The sequence below is a fragment of the Rhodnius prolixus genome, unplaced genomic scaffold, assembly GCF_049639745.1.
Source record: "Rhodnius prolixus isolate KJV_2025 unplaced genomic scaffold, Rpr scaffold_3, whole genome shotgun sequence".
Classification (NCBI taxonomy): domain Eukaryota; kingdom Metazoa; phylum Arthropoda; class Insecta; order Hemiptera; family Reduviidae; genus Rhodnius; species Rhodnius prolixus.
This window is the reverse complement of record NW_027411603.1, coordinates 14,407,686-14,435,094: the sequence shown is the minus strand read 5'-3', so window position 1 is coordinate 14,435,094 and position 27,409 is coordinate 14,407,686. Positions and strand designations below refer to the sequence as shown.

Sequence of the window (27,409 nt, the reverse complement as noted above, 5' to 3'; positions counted from 1 at the left end):
CTGTAAAGTAATGGTGCTCTCATGTTTTATTCTTTCTTGACTTTTGTTGATTAAAAATGTCTAGGGAAGGTATTAGCTGATTGGTTAGTGATAAGTACTGATAAACAGGGTTCGAATCCAGATGCTGGCCCTCAGATTTCCTCTTTCTAGAAGCTGCTTACAGCTCACTGTCTGGTGATTAAAAAAGTTCCGGGTTCCAATAACCTCAGATGTTGACGAATTAAAAAAAAATAAGTAATTTTACTCACCACTTTTGACTTAATAACTGTCTCATTTTGTACTGGTGCAAAAAAAAATTAATACATCGAGCATGTAACACATCCGGATTGTCTCTGTTCGGACATGAGGGTAATTGCTACATTTAAGAGTTAGAAAAATATTGTCAGCAGAGCATTTGCTTCCCGCATTCCACAAAACTTAAACTAGAAAAGCATCAATTTTCTTAACTAGGGCAAAATAAACTCAAGGTAAAAATACATTATAGTTTCGTGAGGTAAATTGTTACCAAATTACCTATTCTATGATTTAGTGTACTTCAGCACTTAGAACAATTTGGTATTATTCCACTCCATTATCTTTATTTAATTTTAATATCAATGTGTTTTTATTAATCGCAATCATAGAATGTCTCCGCCTGGTTAGGTGGCTATGGTAGATACATTTATTCTAATGAAAACTTTTTTTCTTTTTTAAAAATTTGCGACTACAACGGGAAAACTTAATTTCAAAATTTGGTTTGATCGCAATACTCATTTATTCTTTCTAGCAGAAAAAAAAATGTCAGTTTTGTTGGTGGTGTTTGCATTATACCAGACTATACAAACATTCTCACTGAGGTTGTTGACATTTCAAGATCCAAGTGAAAGGATTCTATTTTGGTGTTGAGGAACATTAACTCAAGGACAACATAATATGCGCATTGTGGCCAGCACTAGGTCATGTTTATTAAAATGATTTTTATCCGGCGTTGCACGCATGTTTTTTTTTGTATTCTTGACCGGAATCGAATTTTCATCTATTATTAGAAATTGATTAATCAGTTTTGGTTCAGAGGATGGTTGTCTTCAGCTAAGTTTCTCAAGAAAATCCTTTTCACCAAGCTAATTAATCAAAGAAATAACAACTGACAGGTGACAGTAGAAACGGGCCAGGAACACAAGAAACATGCGGGCTATGATGGATAAAATCAGCAAAATTATCCAGCGCTGAGGACCTAATCACATTTTCATGTTTATCTCCTAATATCATGTATCTATAAATTACGTTTTACTTATTTATTAACGGCACAAAATTTAACGTTAAATAAAAATTCAAGGTTTAAAAATAAACCAAAAAGCTAACTAAAATCTAATGCAACATTTAACGGTATTCAAGTCTCCCTATTAGCAGATCACCTTGAAACACTCTGGTCACAGTTCGTAAACAGATAAGACATACCAAAGATTAACTTTTTTCAAAAGCAAAGCAAAGGATTTTGAATTTCAAATTCCGGAATAAATTCAATTTTAACAAATATATTTTCTGAACACAAATATAATTCTTGGATATTCCAAAATATTTAACACCATGCCACTTTTACTTGAATAAATTTGTAATTAAAAGTTATTCAGACATTCTGAAAATGTTTAAAACTAGTAAGAATCAATTCATATAACTAGATTTTTTAAAAAATTATTTACATCCATTACTTATTTAAATATTCATACTTGTAAAATTTAAATCCTCGATAGGTATATAAACACACATTTACACAAAATATTAGTTTAAAAAAATACAGTATAAAAATAACAATTTGCAAAACATCAAAATTAAAATTTCAATTTTTTTAATAAGTACTGTAGAAACTCTTGAAGTAGCCATGGACAAAGATATTTGAGTTACTGTACTATCAGTCTTGAAGTAATATTAGTAAAAGAAGAAATTTAAATTTATTAAAGAAAAACTATAAAGAGAGAAGAAATATAATATTCTTCTTCAACCAATATTAGAAAATGGGCAATTTTTAAACGTAACTCATGGAAGCTAATTCTTTTTTGGGATTGTAATTTTCAACGAGATGTTTTCTACTCACTTGGCCTGAACTGTCTCTAGGAAGAGAAGACATAATAACAAGATCACTTATATGCTTGTAAGGAGCTAGTTGTGTTCCAAGATGTAAATTTAATTCCTTACATGAAGGAGGTTTGTAAAGATCGATAGGAACAACAGCTGCTACTAGCTGTTTATCGGCAAGAAATATCACTGCCTCTGCGACGTTTTCATGTTGCTTTAATACTGCTTCAAGTTCTGTTGGCGAAATTTTCAGACCATCAACATTCATTTCTGCTTGTTCAGTAATGTAGAACCAACCATCCTGATCGTAATAGCCTTGGTCGCCAGTTGACATCCAAAGCTTCCCGTCACCCAGCTGAGGACCTCTTACCCACAATTCGCCTGGAACGTTGTGAGGTAAATCATTGTTTCCACCAGGACCAGTAATTCTGGCTTCAGTTCCTGGTAAAAGTTGTCCAACACTTCCGGCTCTACAAATAGAACCACGCCTCTGTTGAAATAATATTGGCCCTTCTGCTGGACCGTAACTCTGTAAAAGTTCACCATTAAAAATGGATCCCAATCGATCTGAAAATGAAGATGGTCTTCCACTTATAGTTATACTTTTTAATCCTGCTAGGTCTTGTTTCTTGCATCTAGTCAACCAATCAACCATGCTACTAAGCGTAGGCAGAACTCTCACTTTGTTCTTGTTGACAGTGGCCAAAATTTGAGTTGGTTGTAACTGAGTTATCGTAACAACTTCAGCTCCCGATTTTAGTCCTCTCAACAAAGTATGCGTGAGACCATGGCAATTCCACATAGGTATAATTGCAGCCATCTTATCTCCTGGTTCTAGTGGACTTAGTTCTGGTTGAGATACTTGAAGACAATTAGCGAGAATATTTTTTTGACTGATTTTCCTGACCTCTCCATCATTGTACATGACAATACCTCCATGTTTTCCAAAATCTTTATTTGTTGTACCTTTCTCGCTGACCAATTCTTCAAAATGTTTCACCTTGCTAAATGTAATATTATCATCTACGGTAACAATTTGTCCTTTTATGCCGGATAGCGACATTGCTTCCAGAATTGTATGAACTCTGTCCGATGTAGTGATCACCCACTTTGGTTGACCAACTGAAAACGCAACCGATAGCTCAATAGAGGTGTAATGAGGATTAAAAAGAGCAATAGGAACACCAGCTTCTAAAGCCCCCAGTGCGGAAATAGCCAGTTCAACGGAATTAGGTAGTACGGTGGCTACGTGACTGCCTTGATCAGATGATGAATAATTATCTTGCAACCAGCAAGCCATATTTGTTGATAATTGCTTTAACCTATTATATTTGAATGATCTTCCTGTTTGTGTGCATGTTAATGCAATCCTATCACCATGCTCACTCAGTGCCGACCACACTTCTTCATGTACACTAGTCACTTGTCCTACAGTTTGTGGCAATGGTGACTGCACTACAACCGAATAGCATCGCGTTATTGTTCTTAAATACTTATGCATTGTAAATGTACCTACTCACACACTTACACTCAATTGACAACTGAAACAACCTAGCAGTCTAGCAGCCTGATAAGCATTAATTCCCCACTACTTCCCACCAAAACACATTCCCACTTTAACTAATTCATTAATATATCAATTTTTATCTATCATAAAACAACAATTGCAACCTTCAATTATGCGTTTTATTTTACTAATAATAGAAAACTAGAGCCACTGGCACTAACATGAATACTCATATAAGTTTTCTAAGCAACAATTGACATTAAATATTTTAATTTCTTTATAGTTGTAGGAGGATGTACTGCATTCTTTTCAAGTATCCGAAAATACGTTATTTTTAGCGTGAGAAATTGTCGAAACTGTTCACGGATGAAAAAATGTAGCTTGTACTTGTGACTGAACAAGACGTAGAAAAGCTTTTTCGGTTGTAAAACAAAAATAAAATTAAATAAAAATCTGAGGCGAACAAACATACAGGCAACCATATTTTCTGGAAACTTATTTTTCGGAAAAAGTCACTAAGAACTACCAAAATTTATTCAGTATAAACTATACTTCCATTCAACCGATTTTCTTCAAATTTGGAGCTTTGGAATGCAAAAATATAAAAACTTTTTAAAATGAATATTAATTTATGTAACTTTCAAAACAAAAACCATAGATGGCAGTACCCATCTACGATAGATGTTAATTTGTGCTGATTTCTTCAGTAATCACATTTATTTCCATGAGTTTCTGAATCAGTTTATTTCTTAACACCCAGAAATACTTCAATTTGGCTTGAGAAGGAATTTCAGCGTTTTATTTATAAGTTAGATATTAAACTCATTGATCTTCAAGTTCGCGAGGTGATTTCAGCGATCTACAGTGGGCTGAAATCACATATATCATATGTTGCATATCTATTATATGGCAATGCCGCGTCAATCCTTTGGTAGTTGTTTGAATAACATAGATATATTTGAAAACCGTATTTGTTGTCAAACCGCTCCTTACCTCAAGTGTTTCCCATGCGCATAAAATCTGCATGACCTTTAAAACAGAGAAACTTCTTCCCTTAGTGTTTTAACTAAATATCCAAACTTTTAAAATGGTTTAAATTCTTAAACCTACAAACGACTAAAATTCTTTCAATAAAGAGCTACATTTGTTCTACTTTCCAAAACGTTTTAGTAAATTAATTTGAGGAAATGAAACTGTCTCATAATTTTTTATTCCCATAGCTACCAGCTATCACATAGCTCATTTTCTTGCCTAGAACCAGCAATGTCCTTGCCTTACTATTTAGGTTCTTACTAACTTACTATCGACAAATTTAGGTTCACTTTCTGTATCACACATCTTAATTTTAGTTAAAACCTTATTAAATTTATTCCTAGCATGGTTCCTACTTTAATCTACTCCCCACAGCATAAAGAACTCATTATTGGGAGTTGAAATGTTGGGCGTTCGTAATGTATACATTAAAACAATACTTAAGTTAGCTATTCAGTAGGAGAAGAGTAAAAGTAATTTGAGGAATAATGGCTTTGCGGAAAGGAGATATAAATTGCCTAGAATATAATTGTTTTGACTCATATTCACTCAACCCGTATCTATTAAACCCCATTGAGAACAGAGGATCGAAAAAGAAAATTGGCAAAAACTCATTTTAGAGCCATTTCGAAAAAATAATAGCACTCCTTTTTATTCGTAACTTTTTTACTTTACAATTCTATATGACGGTCTTTCCTTTTATAGCAGAACCCGGAGTCACTATTACAAAATGCAACAAACGCAAGCTAACAGCCAGAGAGAATAATTAAAAGCCGAGACAAACCAACTTCAGGAGAGATAGTGAAAAAATGCAACACGACGACAAGAAATTTATAAGATAAATAATTCCGAAAACTTAATTGTACATTTTTATTTACAAATACACAAAATAAGCTAATCCACAAATCAATTATAATGCGCAGTATAACAAAATCTTAACAAATAAAACTCTTGTGTCTAATTAACATGTGTAATTTTTAAAATTAAATACTCAGTCTTTGCTTAAAATACTGATCGAAACGACTATAGTATCAATTTTCGATTACATTGTAACGTACATATCATTACACATTTTCATAGTTATCTTTCACTGATTATAATTATTTTCTCTACATATGGAATTGTAGTCATCTCAATTTTAATTAATAACTGCTAAATCTAATTTAAACTCAGGACAATGTGTACTTTGAAAAGTGCGAGTTATTACAGGGCTAATTCTATTTAATCGAGTGTAGCCAGAAGTTAAGAATGTAAACACATTTTGCTCTCAATTATTTCGAAACTACTGCGAATGCTCAGTTTTTCGAAAACTGATCTGTTGATTTCAATTGAAAGAAAAATACTTTTAATAAGGATACCAAAAATAGATCAATAAAAAAGTAAAATTGTTAAAAACTAAAAATAGAATCTTCTAAATACATTTCTGATTCATTTTCACAACTTTCTTTTTCATCAAGAATAACTTTACTTCTAAAAAATTTACCCTGATGAGTATCGTCGTACATTACGACTGTTTTGTTAAAACTGGTATGTTTATTTTGTTTATGAACATTTATACCCAAATGTTTCTCTAGAAAATCTAAAACAGTTTCTTTGGTAGAAAGTTTATTAAAACTCCTTCGTAGTTCCTTCGGTAAAACTTTTTCCAACATAAAGACAAGATGATGATGTAAACATTGGAATTGCACTCCAGATGAAACTGCTATTTCAACCCAATCTTGTACACAAGTAAGAGGTGTGCAAGGTGCTCCAGAAAACAAGGCTGGATTCGAGAGTAACCCTTGTGCAACCATCACTCCTAATAAACAATTTTTTGTTCAAACTAATTGAAAGTAAAATGATTCAACACAACAAAAAGAGTGATTTAATTATCGAGTAAAGGTAATTTAAAAGGGTTACAAATCTTCCTTTGAAGAAAAGAAACGAGAGATAATATAAGAGAAGGCTTCATTTAGAAGGCTTTGGGAACCAATACTTCAGATAAGAAATCGCCTTAAATAAATAAATATGGAATAATACAAACCTCGAGCGTTAGTAGATTTTACGAAGGTTTGCACATCATTAGCACACTTGACGCCACCATTGGCTATGACAGGTATTGAAAGACTAGCAGCGATTTCCCTAATTGCAGCAACGTTGACTGGCTCAGCACGTTGAGATACGGTCCGCCCGTGCACTGTTATGAATGATGCTCCAGCTGCTTGCAATGAACGGCATAGTTCCACCGATTTACTGCAGGACAACGCCACCTCAATCAACACTACGCAACATTTCATCTACTAATAGCAATATGATAAGCTTTAAAATTTAAGATTCTTTTTGGCCGTATTTCTACAAAAAAAATTGTATACACATATATTTTTTAAATGAGATGTACAAGTCTCCTTGTATACTTGACGGTATGTTCTTTATTATTTACTAACTTAAACTTGGTATTTGAACCCCTCTTATTTTATACATCCAAGATAGTTATTATAACAAATATGAAAGTTGAATTAAATTCAAAATAATCATCTTACCTTAAACAATCAAAAAGTCTGACTTTTACAGACACTGTAAAGCTTGGTTTTGTCCTGTTCCTCACTTGTCTGATCATATCTCTAATAACTTCAGACTTGTTTAACATTGCTGCACCATATCCTTCCTGCATGGCCCACCGCTGAGGGCATCCACAATTTAAATCAACTCCCTCACAATGCCTGCACAGTGAATTTACTATTCAATAAACTATTTGATGAAAAGGACAGTTTTTTCTTCCAAACTTCGAATATTTTATATTTTTCGATGAAAAGATACACAATTTTACTAAATTTAAATTTTAGTTACTTATTTTCTTATTCATAAATATAATTGTCTAACACTGCAGCTTCAAATCTTCTTTCTAAAAAATTTTCCATCGTTCATTAATACGGTTCTAAAATTTCAAAATTAATTTCTTGGAACTGGTATACTTACTCAGAAATTAATTCCGTCGCTGTAACAAAATCATCTACAGTCTTGGCAGCAAACTGAACGATTAATGGTGTATCTTCTAAAAATTATTAAACAATAATTTCACTCAATTATAACAGAACAATTTATAAAATAAATAATTATTGAAAGAAAAAAATACTGTTAAAATTTATTATTTACAAGTGCTGAGGGAAAAAAACAGTATCCACCTTTATTAGTAGTAAATTCATTATCCCTAGCTTTAATGGACTGGTTGAAAGAATCTGCCATGATCATAGGAGTGAAACATAAATCTACTCCATATTTTCTTACTAAAGATCGAAATTCTAACCTGTAATAAAAAAAAATCATTGTTTAGGATATTCTAAGAAAATTAATCTATCCATATACTTCTGTTACCAAAAGAGATATTACTAAAGTACGTTCATGTGCGTAGTCTCTTTTAAATAGAGCTTTAATGTGAACTTATTTAGCAAACGTCTTGTGTTACTGTCTAGAGGAACTAAAATTTTGATATAGAGGCAGCAAGAAATGTATGTTACGGACTACAAAAATCCGAATCTATTATATTGCACAGATTGAAAAAATCCAATGAGAATGTCAACATCATATCTGCATATAACATATTTATAGTGAAATACTAGAGACATTCAGAACTTGGGAATCTTACATTTTATCAACGTAAAAAAAAATACGATAAAAAACATTCTTGTGTAAAACTTACTTGCTGTAACGAACCATTGGAGCACAAATGCAGACAACTGATTTATTTCTGAACAAGTTTAGAATATCGGTTTTTTCACGTGCGCACTGCATTTTCCCTTTAATACGAATTTCTTTGAAATTTCATATATCATACCACAACAACTCCTCACTCACCTCACCTACGTCTTCACCTAAACTTCTAAAATGGGTCATCAGCTGACTAGACCATTACAATTACATAGATGAAAGAGGCAAGTGGCAAGTGCTGCTATCACAGGGCCCAACTACGAGGAACCAAAAACTCTTCTTTTTTTTCTGGAGCACATTTATTTAATTAGCACAATTATTTGCATATTTTTTTAATTACGAGTAGATTTCTTAAAGTATTGTGCATCACTGTTTATAGTTTAGTAAAAAATAAAGGAATTGTAAGAAATGTTTGATAAATATGAATTCAGCATTAAAATATGCTGTTTCTTTCATTGATCTATTTGTGATTATTTAATATGTTGCCAAACCTTAAAATGTAAAGTTTTCATGATTAAAAATGCAAAGCGATGAACTGAAGTATTAAACAACAAATTATATTGTAGCTTTTAAACGGTGGCCTCGAACTAGAAAAGTAAGATACATGCAACATGTTACTTTTAACAAGATCATTAAAAATAAAAAAAGAAGTTTTACTTTTTCAATCTGCAAGTTTTTGCTGAGAGGCGGGTCAAAAAGTAAAAATTCCTATCTACCCTCACCTCGTTTCTGTAAGCAATTCAAGACCTCTTTCAAGGATCTTGACCCCGAGCGAGGTTTCACGCTTTCAGGTTTATGTTCTGTTTTGGGTGTTTCAAATTCCAGCGTATTTAAATTTCCAAGTATAGAGATATTTTTGTTTAGGGAATGTAACACAATAAAAAATGGCTAACACAGGAGTTTTACCTTTTGTTCGTGGAGTTGATTTTAGCAGAAATGATTTCAGTGTAATTATGTAAAACCAGTTACTTTTTGGTATTGGATTTTTCTTATTCCCTTTTAACATCCTCCTTTAATTTTAGGAAGGCAAGTTTCCTTCTTCCGTTCGTCTTATGACCGGTCTTCAGTGGCTTAAATTAGACAGATCAAATTTGGCTAATGTTCCTGAAGAAATTGGAAACCTAATGAAACTGGTTAGTAGAGAAATCATAAAAAAAAGTATTTTAATTTTTATATTTTGCCTAAACAAATAAATTTATTCTAATCATTGTTTTAGGAGCAGTTATCCCTGGTAAGAAATGATCTAGAAAGATTGTATGGAGAACTTACTGAACTACCGTGCCTTCGATCCTTAAATATTAGACATAATAAAGTAAAAAGTTCAGGCATACCTGCTGATCTTTTTCGATCTGAAGAACTGACAACACTCGACTTGAGCCACAATGCACTGAAAGAAGTACCGGAAGGCCTAGAAAAGTCGCGGACACTTCTAGTTTTAAATTTAAGCTATAACTGGTAAAATCTTTATCTCTTTCCACAACTAAAAAGCGTAATTTTCTCAGGAGGAAAGATTTTGTTGTTTAATTGGCTCTGCTATACCAGTCAAATTAAGTCACTGTAACTTGTTAATACGTAAAGGATGGACTTCATAAATTGAGAAAAATGTGTAATACTTTAATTTCAATGAGCCATAAATATTCCAGAAGTTAAAATATATATATATTTTTTTTTATCAATTGGAAAGCCCACAATTTTTGAATATGATTGACCCTGATGTATGCTTGTCCGAACTTTCCCTTTACGGTTCACTTCATTTTCCTTTTTTCAAATGTAAAGTTTTCGTTTGATTTTAATATTTTCTTGCACTTATGCTAGGATTTTGAAAAATTTATTTCAGTTTTTTTAAAATCAAGTTGGTGATAAAATTGTGAAAAGCTTATGCTGTGAATTTTTCATTAATTTAATATTATAATATGCGCATAATAATCGGACTGTATAATTAGGTGTTAGAATGAGGTGCTTGAAAGATGTTATACTTCAGTTAGTCTCTTTATTGCCTTTATATGAACTTCTTGTCGAAAAATGATAATAATAATAAAGAAGCATAGTAGGCTAATGATGATTGTTGCTTATCCTTTTGATATTTCTTTTCTCTATTGGCGATGGCATGTATATAATTTATTTAACAGTGACAAAGTGTTAAATGTATTTTTTCAGTTTAATAATTCCTTACTAAGAATTAATCTTGTTTTGTGCAGTATAAGTTCAATTCCAAACACCCTTTTCATGCATCTTACGGATTTACTTTTTTTGGACCTGAGTAACAACCAATTAGAAACATTACCTCCACAAATGAGGAGACTTGGCAATCTACAGACACTCATCTTGAATCACAATCCTCTAGCACATTTTCAGCTGAGGTAATAAAAATTATAATTGTAATTTGAATTTAATATTTCAAATTTTATTTTTGTATTACATTTAAAATATTTAATTAAAATTTTTTCTTTCAAATTATTTTTTAATTAAACTGTGCATATTTAAGCTATCCTAAAAAAAATAATATTTTTTATGCAGGCAACTTCCATCTTTAGTATGCCTGGAAACTTTACATATGAGAGATACTCAGCGAACTCTTAGTAATCTTCCAACGAGCCTTGAAACATTGACAAATCTAACTGATATAGATCTCAGTTATAACAGTCTACCTAAAGTTCCGGATGCATTGTACACCCTACCAAATCTTAAAAGGCTTAATCTTTGTAACAACGAAATAACAGAATTGTCTTTAGCGCTTGGTATAAATACATCGTTAAATTTATTTATTTCGTTTAATTTGTTACTGTTTTAGTATTGTGTGGTTTGCAATCTTATATTTGTCCTTCAGGGAACACCGTTTCTTAATTTGTATTAATCATTTGTTGTTTATTTTTAATAATTTGTTAGAGGTTTGGCAGAAATTAGAAACATTAAATTTATGCAGCAACAGATTAACAGCGCTGCCTGCTTCTTTGAGCAAATTATCATCTTTAAGGCGACTTTACCTTAATGACAATCAATTAGATTTTGAAGGCATCCCTTCCGGAATTGGAAAACTATCAAATCTTGAAATTTTTTCTGCTGCATCAAATCACTTAGAAATGATTCCTGAAGGCCTATGCAGGTAACAATAATTCTAAAAGATTCTCTATAAAGTAATTCATTATTTCTGCCATTAAAGTTAAAAATTAATAATTTATGAACATAATAATTATCAGTTTGTAAAAAGACTACATTTTACTTTTACTTCTTATCTTATTACTTTTTGTCAGCCTTTACTACTGTTGAAGTGAAGAAAAAGATGCATTTTTCGGAGTCAGTTTTTTATTTTATTTTTTTACAGATGCGGCTCTTTGAAGAAGCTGATTTTATCCGACAATCGTCTGATAACGTTGCCCGATACTGTTCACTTACTGAGTGACCTACAAGTGCTTGATGTAAAAAATAATCCAGATTTGGTAATGCCTCCAAAACCAACTGAAGGAGTTAGAGGTGCAGGATTAGAATACTATAACATAGATTTTTCTCTGAGCACCCAACTAAGACTAGCAGGAGCAGTAATACCTCAACCGTTGGCTAATAGCAGTTAGTATTTTCTGTACTTTTATTTTAGAGGTAGACATTGTAAGTATATTGATCCGGTTTCCATCTTAATATTATTTCAAGAAACATCTCGTAAAATATCGAGACTAAAAAAATCAAATTGTAAAAGTTTGGAAACTCTTTCATAGTAGGATGTGGTGCAATAAACATTAATGCCATCTTATTCCTTTTTTTATGTTAAAATTAACAGAAATAGAAGACGTTTCAAAATTAGTCAAGAGGGCTGGATTATTTTTTCCCCTCTTTTTCCATTACTTTAACATATTGATAATTGTTATATACTTCCATACAATTGTTATTTACATTCTTAATGTCGCTTAGAAAAATCACCAATCTTTATTACTTTCACTTACTTACCTAAATGTTAAATCAATTCCAACTTTTGCCTAGAAAATTGGGTTTACGAGAAGTTCTAATCCTTCTGTTTAAAGTACAATGTACAAAGTTCTGTATCTGATAAAGTAGAGAATATGTTGTGCTAAAATTCCATGTTTGAAAACTTTCACGGCGGAAAGTAACTCTTACTGAGAGTATTTTTCACATTTCTATCAGGAGAGCAGCAGGGCGCCATGGTTGTTTAGCGGTTAGGGTCGAGGAGTTAAGATATACTGCGGTGGTACTGGGTTCGATTCCCGGCCGGGCCTTGGATTTTATTTAATAGTTAATATGAGGAATTTGTAGTAAAGTATGTTTGCTACTCGCCTTTCTTCACTTAGTTGGACGTACATCCCACCTAAAAAAAAGGCCTTACTTTACTTAAGAGCACAGCACAGTGTTTATTCCTGTTTTCAACTTATTTTTGTTGGTTCTACTTTTTTAAATATATTAGACCTGTCCCCGCGATTCATTCTACGGGCCTTCTAGATCAGCGAAAAAATATTTTATTTAAACATAAATCTTTCTATTTTAGTCATTTTTCGTTTATTTTCAAATGTTTTGTATGTATGTAAAATAAGAACGTAATCCAATTTCAATTTTTCATGCAATATGCGTCAAAGTGTAATGCAGGTTAAAAATAATTATTAAAATCTCTTAAAACTTGAAAAAAAAGCTTCTTTTTATTAATTATATGTGCCAAATTAGCATGAATTTAAAAATAAAAGTGCTATGAAAAGCTGTATTCCTAATTTCGTAAATCTTAAATAAATTAAGAGGGCTGGTATGGTGTAGTTATTATGAGTACGGGCGAGTATTTGAAAGATCCCAGTTCTACCCCCTATGTAGCTACTTTTTATTTCTTGGGAAAATGTTAATAGAGAAGTATGAACTTCCGCCCCCTTGTCCACTATACTTAATTTGGCGATTGAACGTAGCTATAAAAATAGGTGATTAATTTTACTTTATTAGATTAAGAATGCAAAAAAAAAAATTCACCATTCACCGATGAAAAGGACAAACATGAATTGAGAAAATTCCACCACACTGTTCTCAGCCATGAGATGAATGAATATCTTAGGTTAAAAACTTTATAAAGAACATTAAAAATTATAGGTATATATTTCTACGTCACCAAGAGTTCATAAAATAGAAAGTCTCGATAAAGATAATTACTTGATTAGGAGGAAGTCTTGAGTTCTCTCCGGGTATTTTTTGTAACCGTTTATTGGTGCTGTCAATTTAAAATTCTGGGCTACAATTTTATATCTTTATCTCATAATTTTTTAGCTTTCAACTCCAATTGTAGTCCTTTTATCTAGCTAGTACTGTGTAGAAGTGAGCTCTTTTAAAACTAAGTTAAATTGATGAGCTAAAATATAATGGGGAAAAAAGAAAGAAATAATTGTTTTTTTCTTAACAATCCGTAGTTTCCACGAATCAAGTTCTTGTTTGAAATATTTTTAGGTGCCAGCAAAGACCCTATTGCTCGTAAATTGCGATTACGACGACTTAGAAGAGATCAAGAGGAGGCAGATTCAGATCAAGCTAAAATACTCAAGGTACTTCCTATCTGTTACTTACAAAATTAGAAAAAGTAAAAAAAAAAAGTATCCTACAGGGCCTAATTTGATATTATTCACTCTTTAAGTTGAAATCTTATGCCAAAATTATTTTCAGGGTATGAAAGACATAGCTAAAGACAAAAATAATAAAAAATCAGTTGAAGAGGAAAAGGCGGAATCTTTGAAGTATGAATACAATTTTTAGTGTATTTTTCATTTCTTTCAACATTAATTAAATGTAGTAGTAATGCTTAAAAAGAATTAGAGAAACTCTAAATAGCGGTTCTACTCAGTTGCACTCCTTGTGGACTTATGATAGCTTTTTTGAACACTATCCGAGAAACTGCCCATAAAACCTGATGACTATTCCTTATTTTTTTATGACAGTATTTACCCACTGAGTTGTGTCCCCTTCAATAATCTGCTTAAAGACCATTTGATAGGATATACATATAACCTTATTTCAGCTTGTAATATTTTATAAAATTAGCATTGTCTTTTCATTTTTTAGGCCTAAGCGTTGGGATGAAAGTCTGGAAAAGCCTCCGCTCGATTATTCAGAATTATTTGATGAAGATGCCGGACAAATACCTGGATTAACCATATGGGAAATTGAAAACTTCCTTCCTAATATGGTAGAAGAAGCTGCTCATGGCAAGTTTTTCCAAGCAGATTGTTACATTATACTAAAAACTTCATTAGATGATTCGGGCAATATAATGTGGAATATATTCTTCTGGATTGGGGAAAAAGCAACGGTAAGTTATGCAAAATATAAGCATTTCGTTTTCCACATAATCCTTTTTATGATTTAGTTTTCATTAAAATATTTCCTGCGTTATGTATTTAGGGTACATTCTCTTTATAGTATTAATTTTATTTATCCTCTTATAGTTAGACAAGAGAGCATGTGCAGCCATCCATGCAGTCAACCTTCGTAACTATCTTGGTGCAGAATGCAGAACTGCAAGGGAAGAGCAAGGAGATGAAAGTGAAGAATTTCTCAGCCTATTTCCTAACGATATAGTGTACATTGAAGGTGGCCGGACACCGAGTGGGTTCTACACTGTTGAAGATATGGTAAATATGAGACATTAGCATAAAATTTACATTTTTTACGATGCAAAGTTACTGTTGAAATTATAATTGCTTTCAGTATACTAACAAGATAAAAATATTTTTGGAAAAATGTTGCAAATTATACAAAATATTTTTTAATGCAATTAATATTTTTAAAATATTTTTTCTTGAAAAAGTAGTATATAAACTACTTATAAACGGAAAAAATCCCGATAATATATACATTAAAAAAATGTCTTTTGGCTTTTTCCTTAGGAATTATAATTTGTACCTACTCCCCATTTTTGTTTCAGATTTACGTCACTCGACTGTATCGAGTACATGGAGCTGGACAGTCTGGTATACACTTGGAACCAGTTCCAGTGACTTTTGAAAGCTTGGATCCTAGATTTATTTTTATACTAGATGCAGGTCTTAAAATTTTCATGTGGTATGGGAAAAAGGCTAAAAATAATTTCAAAGCGAAAGCAAGGCAAGTTATGTACATAATTATGATCTTAGTAACTTGAAAATTTTACTTCTATACAGGGATTATGAAAGTATTTTAAAATTGTGTTTTGTCCATTAAAAAAAAAGTAACATAATTTTTTTATAATCAGGCTTTTAGCAGAAAAAATCAATAAAAATGAACGAAAAAACAAAGCTGAAATTTTAACAGAAACGTATAAAGAAGAGAGCTCTGAATTCTGGAAAGCTCTAGGAGAGGAAAGCGGCCAGGCGCCTGAGGAGCCAATTATTGTGAGTTCACCTAATATTTACATAACATTTCTGTTGTTTAATTTATGCCAATAGAAAATCCCGTACATAAAAATTAGGATAAGATTGCGTTAATATAATAAGACAATTGTATATTTTTGTCGACTATGCGGTTTTCATGGAAGTTAAAGAAAATTAAGAGTAAAGTAAAGAAATAAATAAAAATTAATATTAATTTGACTAATAAAAATAATTAAGTTATTGATAGAGAAATAAACGCAGAAAATTAAAATTATAAGAAAGGACATTAACCTCTATGTTAACGTGCCTTAAATACAAAAATAAGGTATTTATGAATTTTTTTAGGAGCATGTAAGTGATGAATTTAAGCCAAGTGAACCAAGGTTGTACCAAGTGAAGTTAGGCATGGGCTATTTAGAATTACCACAAATAGAACTGCCACATAATAAATTGGATCATAAACTTCTCAATTCTAAAAATGTATATATTCTTGATTGCTATCTTGATATATTCGTTTGGTAAGTTTAAATATATTTTATTAACGTTATAGATAATTGTTTAAGGCTTTAAAAATAATCATGTAAGTAGCTAGATTTCATAATCATTACATTAATCATTCCAAAATTGTCTTGGGGTCAACAATAAACCTTTTCTTCGGTAACATACAGTACAGGATGCATTACAGTTGAGAATGTATCTTTTCAAAGTCGAAGTCCAGCTCACACATATGTATATCTGCAGCTTGATTTATCCAAATTGCATATTTTCCAAAAAGAATAAGCACTCATTTTGTTATGTACGAGCATTATCTTTGTAATATATTCTCAGTTGTTATGCACTCAAGTTTGGTTGTAGGAAGACACCATAACATTTTTTTTTCTTAAACAATAAATTGATAATTCAATAGTTTGTTCAAAACTGAAAGTAACGCCTCCTACGCTATGTGCCTATAATTGAAATGGCCAAAGAGCGGAATAGTTATTTGATGTTGTATTTGTTGCTACATTATGAGCACATTATTGTTATAATTATTTTATTTTACGGGTAGATAAAATAAATATGCAGCATTTAAAAAATAAACTATAGTTTTGCTTGCTTTCACTGCTTTGAAGAGATTGCTTTGCTTAATAAAATTTGACAGGTTTGGAAAGAAATCTACGAGGCTAGTTAGAGCTGCGGCGGTAAAACTGGCACAAGAGTTGTTCACAATGGTTGAGCGCGGTGTAGAAGCAACAGTGAGTCGAGTGCAAGAAGGAACAGAGCTACAGATTTTTAAAGCCAAATTTCCAGGATGGGACGAGGTTATACCTGTTGACTTCACAAGAACAGCTGAATCCGTTATGAAAACTGGAGCTGATTTAAACAAATGGGCCAAACAGCAAGAAACAAAGGTTTGATAATCCATTACATTATTTATTACATATCTCCTTCCCAATAAAGAGAAATATTTTTCATCATACCAAGCCTCGGAAGAACTTTTTCAGTCCACTATCAATCGCAGAGCTGTAGGGGCTTCCAGAAAGAGAATTGACTGTAGCTAAGGCTACACTCGAACCCAGGTTACACCCATGTACCAGTCTGAATAATAATAATGAACAATTTCAGGCTGATTTAGCAGCACTCTTCACACCAAGGCAACCACCCATGTCGTCATCAGAAGCTCAACAGTTGATGGATGAATGGAATGATGACTTAGAGACAATGGAAGCATTTGTTCTCGAAGGAAAGAAATTTGTTCGTTTACCAGAAGAAGAATTGGGTATGAATTGTTGAACATCTCAAACTTCGATAAATTTCATTCTATGAAGAAAAATTTTAAGGAACTAGTCTTTTTCTTCTAGGACACTTCTATTCTGGAGATTGCTATGTTTTACTTTGTCGTTATTGGGTGCCAGTGGAGGGTGATGAGGTTGATAATAATGATGAAGAACATCCTCCACCCGAAGAGGACTATCAGTATGTAGTCTATTTCTGGCAAGGGAGAGAAGCTGGTAATATGGGGTGGTTAACCTTCACTTTTAGGTAATATTTCAGTAATTTCTTATTGATTCAAAAAATTATGTTTTGTACATTGTACAACCAGCAATATTAATCAGACATTTAGAAAGGGAAAGAACATTTACAAAGGATGTATTTAATCAAGTTTACAGAAGAAATTTAAATCTCTTTTTGGAGATAAACTAGAAGTGGTTCGTACTCACCAGCAACAGGAAAATATCAAATTTTTGGCTCATTTCAAGAGGAAGTTTGTTATACACCTAGGAAAGAGGAACCAACCAAAACCTCCCGATCAGCCGCCACCAGTCGAGTTCTATCACATGAGAGCGAATGGAGGTGCTCTGTGTACACGTTTAATACAAATCAAGCCAGACGCTTCAGCATTAAATTCAGCCTTCTGGTAATTTTTTAAAAAATCCATTGTTACGTTTACCTATCTACTAGATGATTTTACTTTTTTTAAAAAGTAAGTAAAAATAGGCCTTTCATATGCCTACAATATTTTTACCTGAAGCATTACGAAAAAGCTTATGAGTGCTACAGTTTGCTCCACATAAACTACATATTTCAAGTATTCGTTTTTATTTGTTTCAGTTACATACTAAAAGTGCCTTTCGATTCGGAAGAATCTTCAGGAATAGTCTATGTGTGGATTGGATCACAGGCCTGTACTGATGATATCAGACTCATTGGCGAAATAGCGGATGAAATGTTTAATAATGTACACTTGAATGTTTGTTCTTTTTTCTAAATCATTGTAAATTTTTAAAATTTAATCATACATATTTGAACATTTTATAGCCTTGGATTACATTGCAAGTTATTAACGAAGGAGAAGAACCAGACAATTTCTTTTGGGTAGCACTGGGCGGTCGCAAAACATATGAGAAATCTGCAGAATTTATGAATTATACGAGACTGTTCAGATGTTCCAATGAAAAGGGTTATTTTACAGTTTCTGAAAAGTGTTCTGATTTTTGTCAGGTAAATTAATTTTAAAAAATTTCATATTGAGCAATTTTGTTTATCCTATAGAACTCAAAATTTTTTTTTTCATCTAAAATGAATCTCGTAGAATTGGAATTCTGTCTTGTCTTAATAAATTCAATTAATTCCCATTTCTTTTCTTTTAAGGATGATCTTGCTGATGATGACATAATGATTTTGGATAATGGAGAGCAAGTTTTTCTGTGGCTAGGGGCAAAATGTAGCGAGGTAGAAGTAAAACTGGCATATAAATCAGCTCAGGTTCTAAATTATATTCAACTAATTTGTTACAATATTTTTTTTCATTGTTTATTTCAAACATTCGCCTCCTTTTTTCTAGGTGTATATTCAGCATGTTCGAGTGAAACAGCCAGAAAGACCAAGAAAATTGTTTTTAACATTAAAGGGAAAGGAGTCTGCTAGGTTCACAAAATGCTTTCACGGTTGGGGTCCTCATAAAGCTGCGCCCCAGTAGTTTCCTCAATCAAAAGAAGAATGTTTAAAAACTGACAAGTACAAACTCATAATGTATTTATTAAATAATGATTTATGTGAACGCAGACATCCAAAGTGGTCAGTGAAACATGATTTACTTCACTTGTTAAGTGTTTATTTGTGAACACGTTTGGTAAAAGCTTTCTAATATTAGGATGTTTTTGATTGAATAACTCCTTAATGATTTATCTCTAATCTTAGAACGAGTACTAAGGAATGGAACTTCATTTTTTTTATGGACGTAATTAAAACCTACTACTTCTAGTCTTCCAAATCATTCAACATCATATTATTTTCTGTTTTCCTCAATAATGGGAAGACTGTACTTTAAAAAAAATGTAAATCAATCGTAAAAGAAAAGATATTTTAAAGCTTTTTTGTACAAGTTTTGTAAATAAATATTTAATACAATATTTTTAAATTTGTTGAACCTATCTACTAGAACTTTCTTTAAGAAATCTCAATTTCAAAAAGTTAAGTAACGTTACAAAGTAGGTGTCTTGTGTAATCCAATCTCTTATGAATTTGTGTTAATGAGCGATATACCAAGAAGACATAATGTTTATAAAATCCATTAAGGATGTATTTTAATTTATGCAATGACATCATTTAAAAATCATGCGGCCTTCTACTGATAAAAATTATTTTTGTTGTTGCTAGAAATGGTAACGTGAGGATTTTATACTCTTATAAAGTTGGAGTTTTACCTTAATTCGTGGAATAGGCTTTGAATAAGCTGTAAACATTGCCTAACTCAGGTACCTAATTAGCTACTTAACCTTTAAAGAAAAATTTCATTCAAAGGTAAGGTTGTAACAAGAGTTATAGTTTAAGTGAGTATATTTTTAAATTATTCTTCCATGGTTATAATAAATTACAAACCAAAATAAAACAGCAGTAATCAATTACTTCTTCAGCACTGACAAGCACAATAGAAAAAGAATTTTCAATGTTAAAGATGAAGTTCGCAAATCACAAGTTTTTTAAAAGCTTTATTGTCTACGTGTTCAATAATAAAACTAAAATAACAATTGTACAAATAAATAAAACATTAATATAGGATTCACGACAATTTACTCAATCATCGTCATCGTCATCATCAGATGGCACAAACAGTTCATTTTCTTCTAAAAAGTTGGCCATTTTCTTGCTTATTGTGGCTCCTATCAGGAGGCCGGGCATAACTGCACAAGCAACGCCTAACAGGCCAAATTTTACTTTCTTGGGCATAGGAAGAATTTCCCCTGTACTTGTAGAGGTTGCTGTTCTGACAAATTTTTTTGAGTAACTTTTGAACGAATAGTTTTTCAAAGATTGCATTACAACGTAAAGCCGTTGAGAAAAAAACATACTAACGTAATTCAAATGGTTTCCGTTCACAATTTCATGGGAATAAAATTAAACGAATGAAAAATCAATTTCACTGCAAGTAGTACTGGTTGCAATTACTTCAGGCAGTGCCCTTACGCTTTTACACTTCGAAGACACAGTACATCGGGCACCTTATCGTCAGTTGTCAGTTTTAACATCTGTGATCAGCTGATTATTTGAGCAACACTAATTCAACAAGATTTTAAAAAGGTCACATAATTTAAAAATTAATCTCAAAGTATTCAACAAACATTTGGTTTTGAGAGGATAAAATAAGTTGATTTTTTTCTACAATTCTTTTTACTGTAGCCAGTAAATTTATTCAAATTCAATTATTCTATAGTTACACTAACGTAGTTAAACCTAAACTCAGGCAGAATTGCAAAAATTAAAATACATTTTTTTAAAATTTCATTCAGTCTATTCATAGAACTTTCTTATCATTTCTTGTGATTGGTCGGATAGGTATAGGCCAATGAAAACTGTTTCTCAGTCTCCAGATAACTGAGCAGCGAGCACATGTGCAGTCTGAATTTTGTCGTGGATTGTCTACTTTCGTTTTTCGAATTATTTGGTCTTTTTCTTTAAATTCGTGCTTCCTTTAACTTTTATTATGGCAAATGAAGTTGCACCAGTAACGAAGGAACCTATTAAACAAAAAAACAACCGTGAGTATCGATAAAGTACTTATCTTTTCTTATGATTATTATTAGAGTTAATTCGTAGGCCTCGTAACCTTGATATGATGTAACTGCTAAATAATTTTTTTTAATTTGTTTTGCGACTAGCTCTAATGTTGTAATACATTTTTGAACAACTTAATATATAGGTAAAAATTGAAAGTAAAAAAAAAATAAATCATAGGTTAGTTGGTCGTGTGATTAAGAGGGCAATTACTCTCCGCAGTTGCTGATAAAAACATTTTAATTTCCAATAGTCACTTCATTCAACTTTATTTTAAAAAAGAACAGAGTACGTTGTTTACTAAGTTTGTGAAGTTGCAGCAATTTCTAAAAAATAATATTTTTTGTTGTAATAGTTTTATTATCTCGACAAAATGCACGGATGGGTTAAAGGTCTTTATCTCTGGCCTCGCATATCTGTTTGGGAGCAACTAATTCTACCGGTTTCATTCTGTTTTTAAACTTCGGTTTGTAAGATATTTATCTTGTTTATTTATTTGTTTTCGAATGCAATTTATTTTGCCTTTTATTTATCATCAGCATTGGTGATGATTAAAAGAAGTTATATTCTAACAAATACATATGTCGAAAATGTTATTTCATGAATTTGTTGAAAATATAGATATTTAATGTATTTGTATTTTTTCTATTTGGACGCACTTTTGAAACTGAATAAAGGTTCAGTTATAATATTATTTATAAATAGACTTGAGAAACTCAGAAGTGTTTGTTAGAGATGAATAATCATTAACTAATTTTTCAAATTTGAAGAATGGTTTTTAAAAACACGTTTTAAAGCAAAAATGCTATTTTTTTTTCAAATGCATATTTTATACTTGTTTTCAACTGATACAAATAGTTGGAAAAATTCGATTAATTGAAGTAAGCTTCACTTTTATGCATTAATTCTAATTACTTATACAGGTATATTTCAATTTGAATGCCTGCACAGTCATGGTTTTATGTTAAATTATTTTATTTTGGAAAATGGTACCATATCAAATTCTCATTATACGGAATTATTTCCTTACAAATAAGTAATTTTATTGAAAAAATTGAACAGATATTGGTGGTAGTAGAGTTCAAAGAACTGTACTGTCCTGTTACAGTTTATTTCCAAAATTCTGATTATAATATATTTTTGTTAAAACATTGCTTTAAGTTTTATTGTTACATAAATGTACAAATTAAGCAATATGAAGTTGTCTCAAAAAATCAGCATCGCTCGAATATATTGAAATTTAAATAGTTTCGGATATCAAACGCAAGCATTCAATGAAAATAGATTTTTTTTAAAATACATATTAGGTCATACTTTGTTATTTGAGATCTCAGTGGTTTTTTTTCCTTACTGACACTTTTCTTTCATCTGAGAATATTTGATTTCCTCTCGACATCCATAAGTCACTTTTATTTTAAACATTGTGAAAAAAATTGATTTTATTGATTTGCTAAAAAAATCTACGGGTTAGATTTTATAATTATCTATTTATAAATATAGCATTTGGTCTGAGGGACCCTCATACTTGAGGAAAACCCCTAAAAAAAAAAATATATAAATATATAATTTTTTTTGTGTAAAACCGTAAGGTGCGTTTCAATGTACTCGAATTGTGTAATTGGGGTATGAACTTTTTTTAAATTAGTAAATAAATCAATTGCCAATTATAATTGTAATAATTGCAGGAAGAGAAAGTAAAGTAATTCATTGGGAATTTCCCATCATTTTGTTTTTTGTTCTCAAAACGGCTTCACCGACTTTATCATCATCCTTAGAATACTAATTGCACGTACAAGTTCTTTCCTTTTCATTCAAACAGTATAAAAAACGTCACGGACTTCAGTCACTCACTTCAGTTTCTGCGAAGATAAACAAACATAATAATTTAAAAAATAGCAATGTACCAAACCGATTAATGTTTCTGAGAGATTTGAGTTAAAAATGTAATTTCATTATCCTAAAAAGAAGCTAGATAAATAACCTTATCTTGAAAATGTGTAGCAGATAATAAACTTTAAAGATCGCAATAAAAGCTGGATTAAAAGAAAATACAAATTGATTTGATTAAAAAAACAAATCTGAGAGAAATCGAAGAAACAATATTTTCTTTTCAGACTAATTCAGTACTGCAAAATGATTATTGAAATGAAAACCCCAAGGAGTTTTGTACAGCTCGCTTTGGTAATACACTAAAAAGAAAGAACATTATATGAAGGCCGGTAATGCAAAAAAAAGAGCTACGCTTGTTATTGACCTCAGATGTTGGACCTCCTTAACTATATTGCCATAGTGTCTGATATTAGTTATTAAATTTTCACCTAAATTCATGATTTAAGGTAACCGGAGTTGAATAAAAAAAGTTTATAGAAAATGTATGTTAGTTTGAGTATGAGGTTTACAAAATCCCTTACAAAGAATTGGTTGAAAGCCAAAATTAATCACTTATCGATTAGACTTTTTTATTTTTTGGTAATTTTCTTGAAAACAAAGATTATACTTCGAATATCATTACATATTGAGTACTTATTACTTTGTATCCCGTTTTCAAAACAGTAGGTTTGAAAAAGGACTAGTAAGGAATACTCTTGTCACCCCAGTTTGTACTTAGTGTTGTGTAATTTACAGAAAAAGTAAAGATTGTAAACACACGTTTTATTTATTAGTTTCTGCTCAATAAATATTGAACAATACTTGTTGATGATAAGTAATGTGAGTTATGCCTGCTATTGTTTTATTTTAGTCCATCACAACCAAAAAACGTGAATAAACTTGTCTTTTAGAGGAATTGTGAAGTGGATGGCAATAACCATTGAAATCATTTTGTTAATTGGTACATCTTTATATGCAGTTTAAATGTAAAAATTTTAATAGGAGATTTAAATAACGTTACTAATTTCGGATAACACTTAAATAATAAATAACATTTTTCGCATTGAATAATCGTATTTATGTTTTGAGAGCGAATTAAAATAATTTTTCCTCAAATTATTTTATTATTTTAATCTATACTGTTTACGATTTAAAATCAATTAGATCAATTTATTTAGCGAGAATGAATCAAATTTTGCAAGCCTATAAGAAGCTTAAACCGTTAAAAAAAAATGGAACCCTTCTTTACGGCTCATATTTGGGGTTTAGGACTGCGATAGCTGATGAATCTTTTCATCTGAGCTTTTATAAAAGTTTGCTGGGGGTTACGCTTGGTACACCTAATTTTGGATTCTCTTAGATGGGTGCTCTAAAAATCAAGTATAATTTATTAATATCGCTGACTTAATATGCATCCACCTTAGCATGTATGTTTTGTTTATCTTCCTGAACGGTTTCGGATTTCCATCCATCAGCAGTGTTTGTTTTCAATTTGGCGTTTCTCACTTGACTTGCCATCTGTGAACCCAGAGGATATTCTGCATACATTTTAAACATTATTGATCAATTTATCACTAAATTGGCTTTTAAATACAATATAATTTTTAAATAAATATAAAATAATGGTTTTTAGTTAAGAAAGAGAAAAACGAAACAATGTACTCGTATATATTCGGTTGTATTTCGAAAAACGAAACAATGTATATATGTTCAACGAGAAATAATGTATATATTCGAATTCTTTCATATTTTAAAATTAATTATGTTTCAACTTCCATAACTTGTTTAGATTGAATCCTCTTCTGCTGATGGATTTGTTGTTTTAGATAGCTAATTGACTAAGTAGCAATTTGTTACTTGAACAGTTATGTGTTTCTCCTATTTCCAAAAAGCTGGTTATATTTTATGAAACGTAAATGATCATTCTCTCATTAGCCACACAAACGTATATGAAATCTCATAAGCAACAGGTTTCCTCCCAAGCTTTAGGTGTTTACACCTAAATAGTTTAAAATTATATTCTTTGGTCAGATGTTTCCACTTTTTAATGGTTTTCCTCAACCTAGGATATTTTTACTATTTTTTTTTTTCGTTAACTACAATATTTATTACTTCACTCGCTTCAATGTTTTGTGAAAGAGACCGTTTTCGCTTGCAATATTAACCTTACTTCACTTAAGGAAAGGCTCTCACTCCTTTCCTAACATATCAATATTTCCTGCTTTTTAATTACAGAATATTACAGAATTAGACATTTAGATAAGATAATCCAATTATTCTACACAACTGGTGTAGCGGGGGAATTGACTGTGATTCTGATTTAAAATATGTATGAGGCTTCTCTAGGATGTCACTTTAATAAAAGAAAGTCTTCTGAAAAGAAGCGAGAGTGTTAGTTGTCGATGAGGATTGCCCTTTGTACTTCATTTCTCGACAGTAAATCATTAGTCGGTTTTTTCTTAAACTTTTTCTCGTTTAAGTTGGTGTGGCAGATGCTCTAGTAACCTATGCGCATGCAACGCCGAACCTTCTTTACCAGTAAGGTCGGGTGGAGCTATAGGTATTAAACAATGGTTTCCATATATCTCCTCCGAAAATCATCAACTAATTCGACGAAGAGGAGCATAAGTTCCAATTCTAAACGTTAATAAAGCATTTTGAGTAAATTCGAACACCTTGGTATAAATTTAACTAGTATTATATTTTTCCAGTATTGCTGTTTTCTTTGCAATATAAGCTATTCTTAGTTTCAATTGTAATATATCAGGTAGACATAACTCGTTCATTTTAAATTTTTTTCTTTTGACTTAGTTGCTTTTAGGGAAAAGTACTTTTATAAATATTCTTGCCCCATTTTAGAGGCTCTTTATATAACAGGTTGTAAACTACCCGTCTGAACGTATATCTATTATTATTATTATATATATCTACTATATCTTATATTATTTGACACTTATTCATAAAATCATTCACTCTATGAAATGTATTCACGCGAATTAATGCAGGTATTCTAATAAATACTTTCATATTAATAAATTTCTTGCGTTCTACACTCAGTTATTTATTATTTATATCTTTGAAAGGAATTCAGATAAATGGAGCTATCTTCTTGAAGTATATATAGCGTTGAGGCTGTAGAAGCACATCTGCATACATTTTCAAATTGACATTTCATTTATGAAAATCAGTTGCGCATTTAAGTTCTTCTTAGTTTATTATAAGAACAATTTAAAGCAGTTCTTGCCCATTTTTGGCTATGGTTTTCTCGAAATTTATTTTGTTGCGTTAAATTACTCGTACAAACAAGAATAAGCCAGAATTTTCTCAGAAAATTTGGGGATTTTATCTTATTTATTATTATTTTTTGTGCACTTATTATTTATTATTATTATTTGTTGTAACTATTCATTATTTTATTGTTTTTGAAAAACATTGTTCTACCTACAGCGCGCTTTAAAAAGCAGTTTGTGACGATCATTCTTATACAACTATCCTACCGCACAGATCGTACTTGTGTACATAAAATAATTCAGAGAGGAAGAAGGATTAATCCTTCACTGACAGAAAAAAATCTTACTAACAAAAATTGTAATAAATTACTATCTTAGAAAGTTTAAAAATTGAAAGCACCTTCAAATAATTCGCTCGTAATGTCTTTTTATTTTTTCCAAATTTTACATTTATTGCAACCAGTTTTCATTGTCCGAGATTGTTATATTTATGTAATGTTCAAAATTGGGAATTGTGATTTAACTATGGGGCCTCTTAACATGTTCACTGTGGACCACGCCTAAACAAGATCGGTTCGTTAGAAAGTTGGCCCAGCCTTCCTAGCTATTAATGTTTTTTTAATAACGATCATTTTATTAGTATTATGAATACTTGTTATATTTGGCTGTATATTATACAAAATTAATATATTTATTTAGTGCCTTCTAAATTAACTTTAATTTTTACCAAGTGTAAGGGAATCGGTTACTAAAAGAGCAAGAATTAATCAGTAAAAGAAATAGTTACTGATGTGAATTTAAATTTTTATTTAAATTATTTGTATTATCTCTTATTTAAGATAAATTTTATGTACTAATAAAGGTAGTAACAACTATTTACTACAAAATGTTCCCAAACTTTCCACCCTGTGCTAAAATTTCAAATAATGTAAAATTGTCTCATCTTTGCACCTATACCTTTTTCCTATCTTTGACATGTTTAATAATTTCATTATGATGTGTTGTCAATATTTTTATGTGTAAATGAATTTAAAAAGGCCTTACTTACACAGCTTGGAGGGGTTCCCCTCTTTCACAGATGAAATAAACACCCTCCCTACGCTACTGACTTGAAGGAATGTCACAAATGTTACTTCTTTTTCTTCGTGACAAAATATTGCACAATATCACTGTTAATTTTT

At 31.1% G+C, this 27,409-nt stretch overlaps 5 protein-coding genes and 1 long non-coding RNA gene across 7 annotated transcripts in view; 2 read left to right on the top strand and 4 right to left on the bottom strand.

Annotated features, from left to right (window-relative positions):
* Positions 1-1,851: 1,851 nt before the first annotated feature.
* Positions 1,852-3,616, bottom strand: LOC141452997 (uncharacterized). The gene has a single exon (XM_074125659.1). It carries the CDS (start codon positions 3,551-3,553, stop codon positions 2,003-2,005), a length of 1,551 nt encoding a protein of 516 aa, XP_073981760.1. The 5' UTR covers positions 3,554-3,616; the 3' UTR covers positions 1,852-2,002.
* A 2,273-nt stretch (positions 3,617-5,889) lies between these two features.
* Dus4 (Dihydrouridine synthase 4) lies at positions 5,890-8,499 on the bottom strand. Its single transcript, XM_074125661.1, has 6 exons — positions 8,268-8,499; positions 7,753-7,874; positions 7,547-7,622; positions 7,111-7,290; positions 6,615-6,823; positions 5,890-6,389 (listed from the first exon to the last, which is right to left on the bottom strand). The coding sequence occupies exons 1-6, from the start codon at positions 8,357-8,359 to the stop codon at positions 5,980-5,982; spliced, it is 1,089 nt and encodes a 362-aa protein (XP_073981762.1). The 5' UTR covers positions 8,360-8,499; the 3' UTR covers positions 5,890-5,979.
* Positions 8,500-9,028: 529 nt separating this feature from the next.
* On the top strand, positions 9,029-19,487 carry fliI (FLII actin remodeling protein). Its single transcript, XM_074125657.1, has 22 exons — positions 9,029-9,222; positions 9,298-9,408; positions 9,492-9,730; positions 10,474-10,635; positions 10,793-11,013; positions 11,162-11,378; positions 11,598-11,839; positions 13,700-13,794; positions 13,913-13,983; positions 14,309-14,555; positions 14,692-14,877; positions 15,171-15,349; positions 15,477-15,615; positions 15,940-16,112; positions 16,736-16,985; positions 17,200-17,353; positions 17,436-17,616; positions 17,738-17,992; positions 18,187-18,313; positions 18,394-18,576; positions 18,727-18,840; positions 18,920-19,487. The coding sequence occupies exons 1-22, from the start codon at positions 9,160-9,162 to the stop codon at positions 19,052-19,054; spliced, it is 3,744 nt and encodes a 1,247-aa protein (XP_073981758.1). The 5' UTR covers positions 9,029-9,159; the 3' UTR covers positions 19,055-19,487.
* A 409-nt stretch (positions 19,488-19,896) lies between these two features.
* On the bottom strand, positions 19,897-20,570 carry LOC141452999 (essential MCU regulator, mitochondrial-like). Its single transcript, XM_074125662.1, has one exon. It carries the CDS (start codon positions 20,422-20,424, stop codon positions 20,152-20,154), a length of 273 nt encoding a protein of 90 aa, XP_073981763.1. The 5' UTR covers positions 20,425-20,570; the 3' UTR covers positions 19,897-20,151.
* A 355-nt stretch (positions 20,571-20,925) lies between these two features.
* Positions 20,926-27,409, top strand: part of clu (clustered mitochondria protein homolog) — a 35,236-nt gene continuing 28,752 nt past the window's right edge. Inside the window, exon 1 of one of the 2 annotated variants that reach the window (XM_074125656.1) lies at positions 20,926-21,113. In XM_074125656.1, coding sequence (XP_073981757.1) covers positions 21,059-21,113 — 55 coding nt within the window. In that variant the 5' untranslated portion in view covers positions 20,926-21,058. The remainder of the gene's footprint in view (positions 21,114-27,409) is intronic. The other variant, XM_074125655.1, reaches the window with a different exon arrangement.
* Positions 22,886-27,409, bottom strand: LOC141453000 (uncharacterized). Its single transcript, XR_012457724.1, has 3 exons — positions 27,277-27,409; positions 24,418-24,516; positions 22,886-22,988 (listed from the first exon to the last, which is right to left on the bottom strand). It is a non-coding gene; the product is annotated as an uncharacterized lncRNA (long non-coding RNA).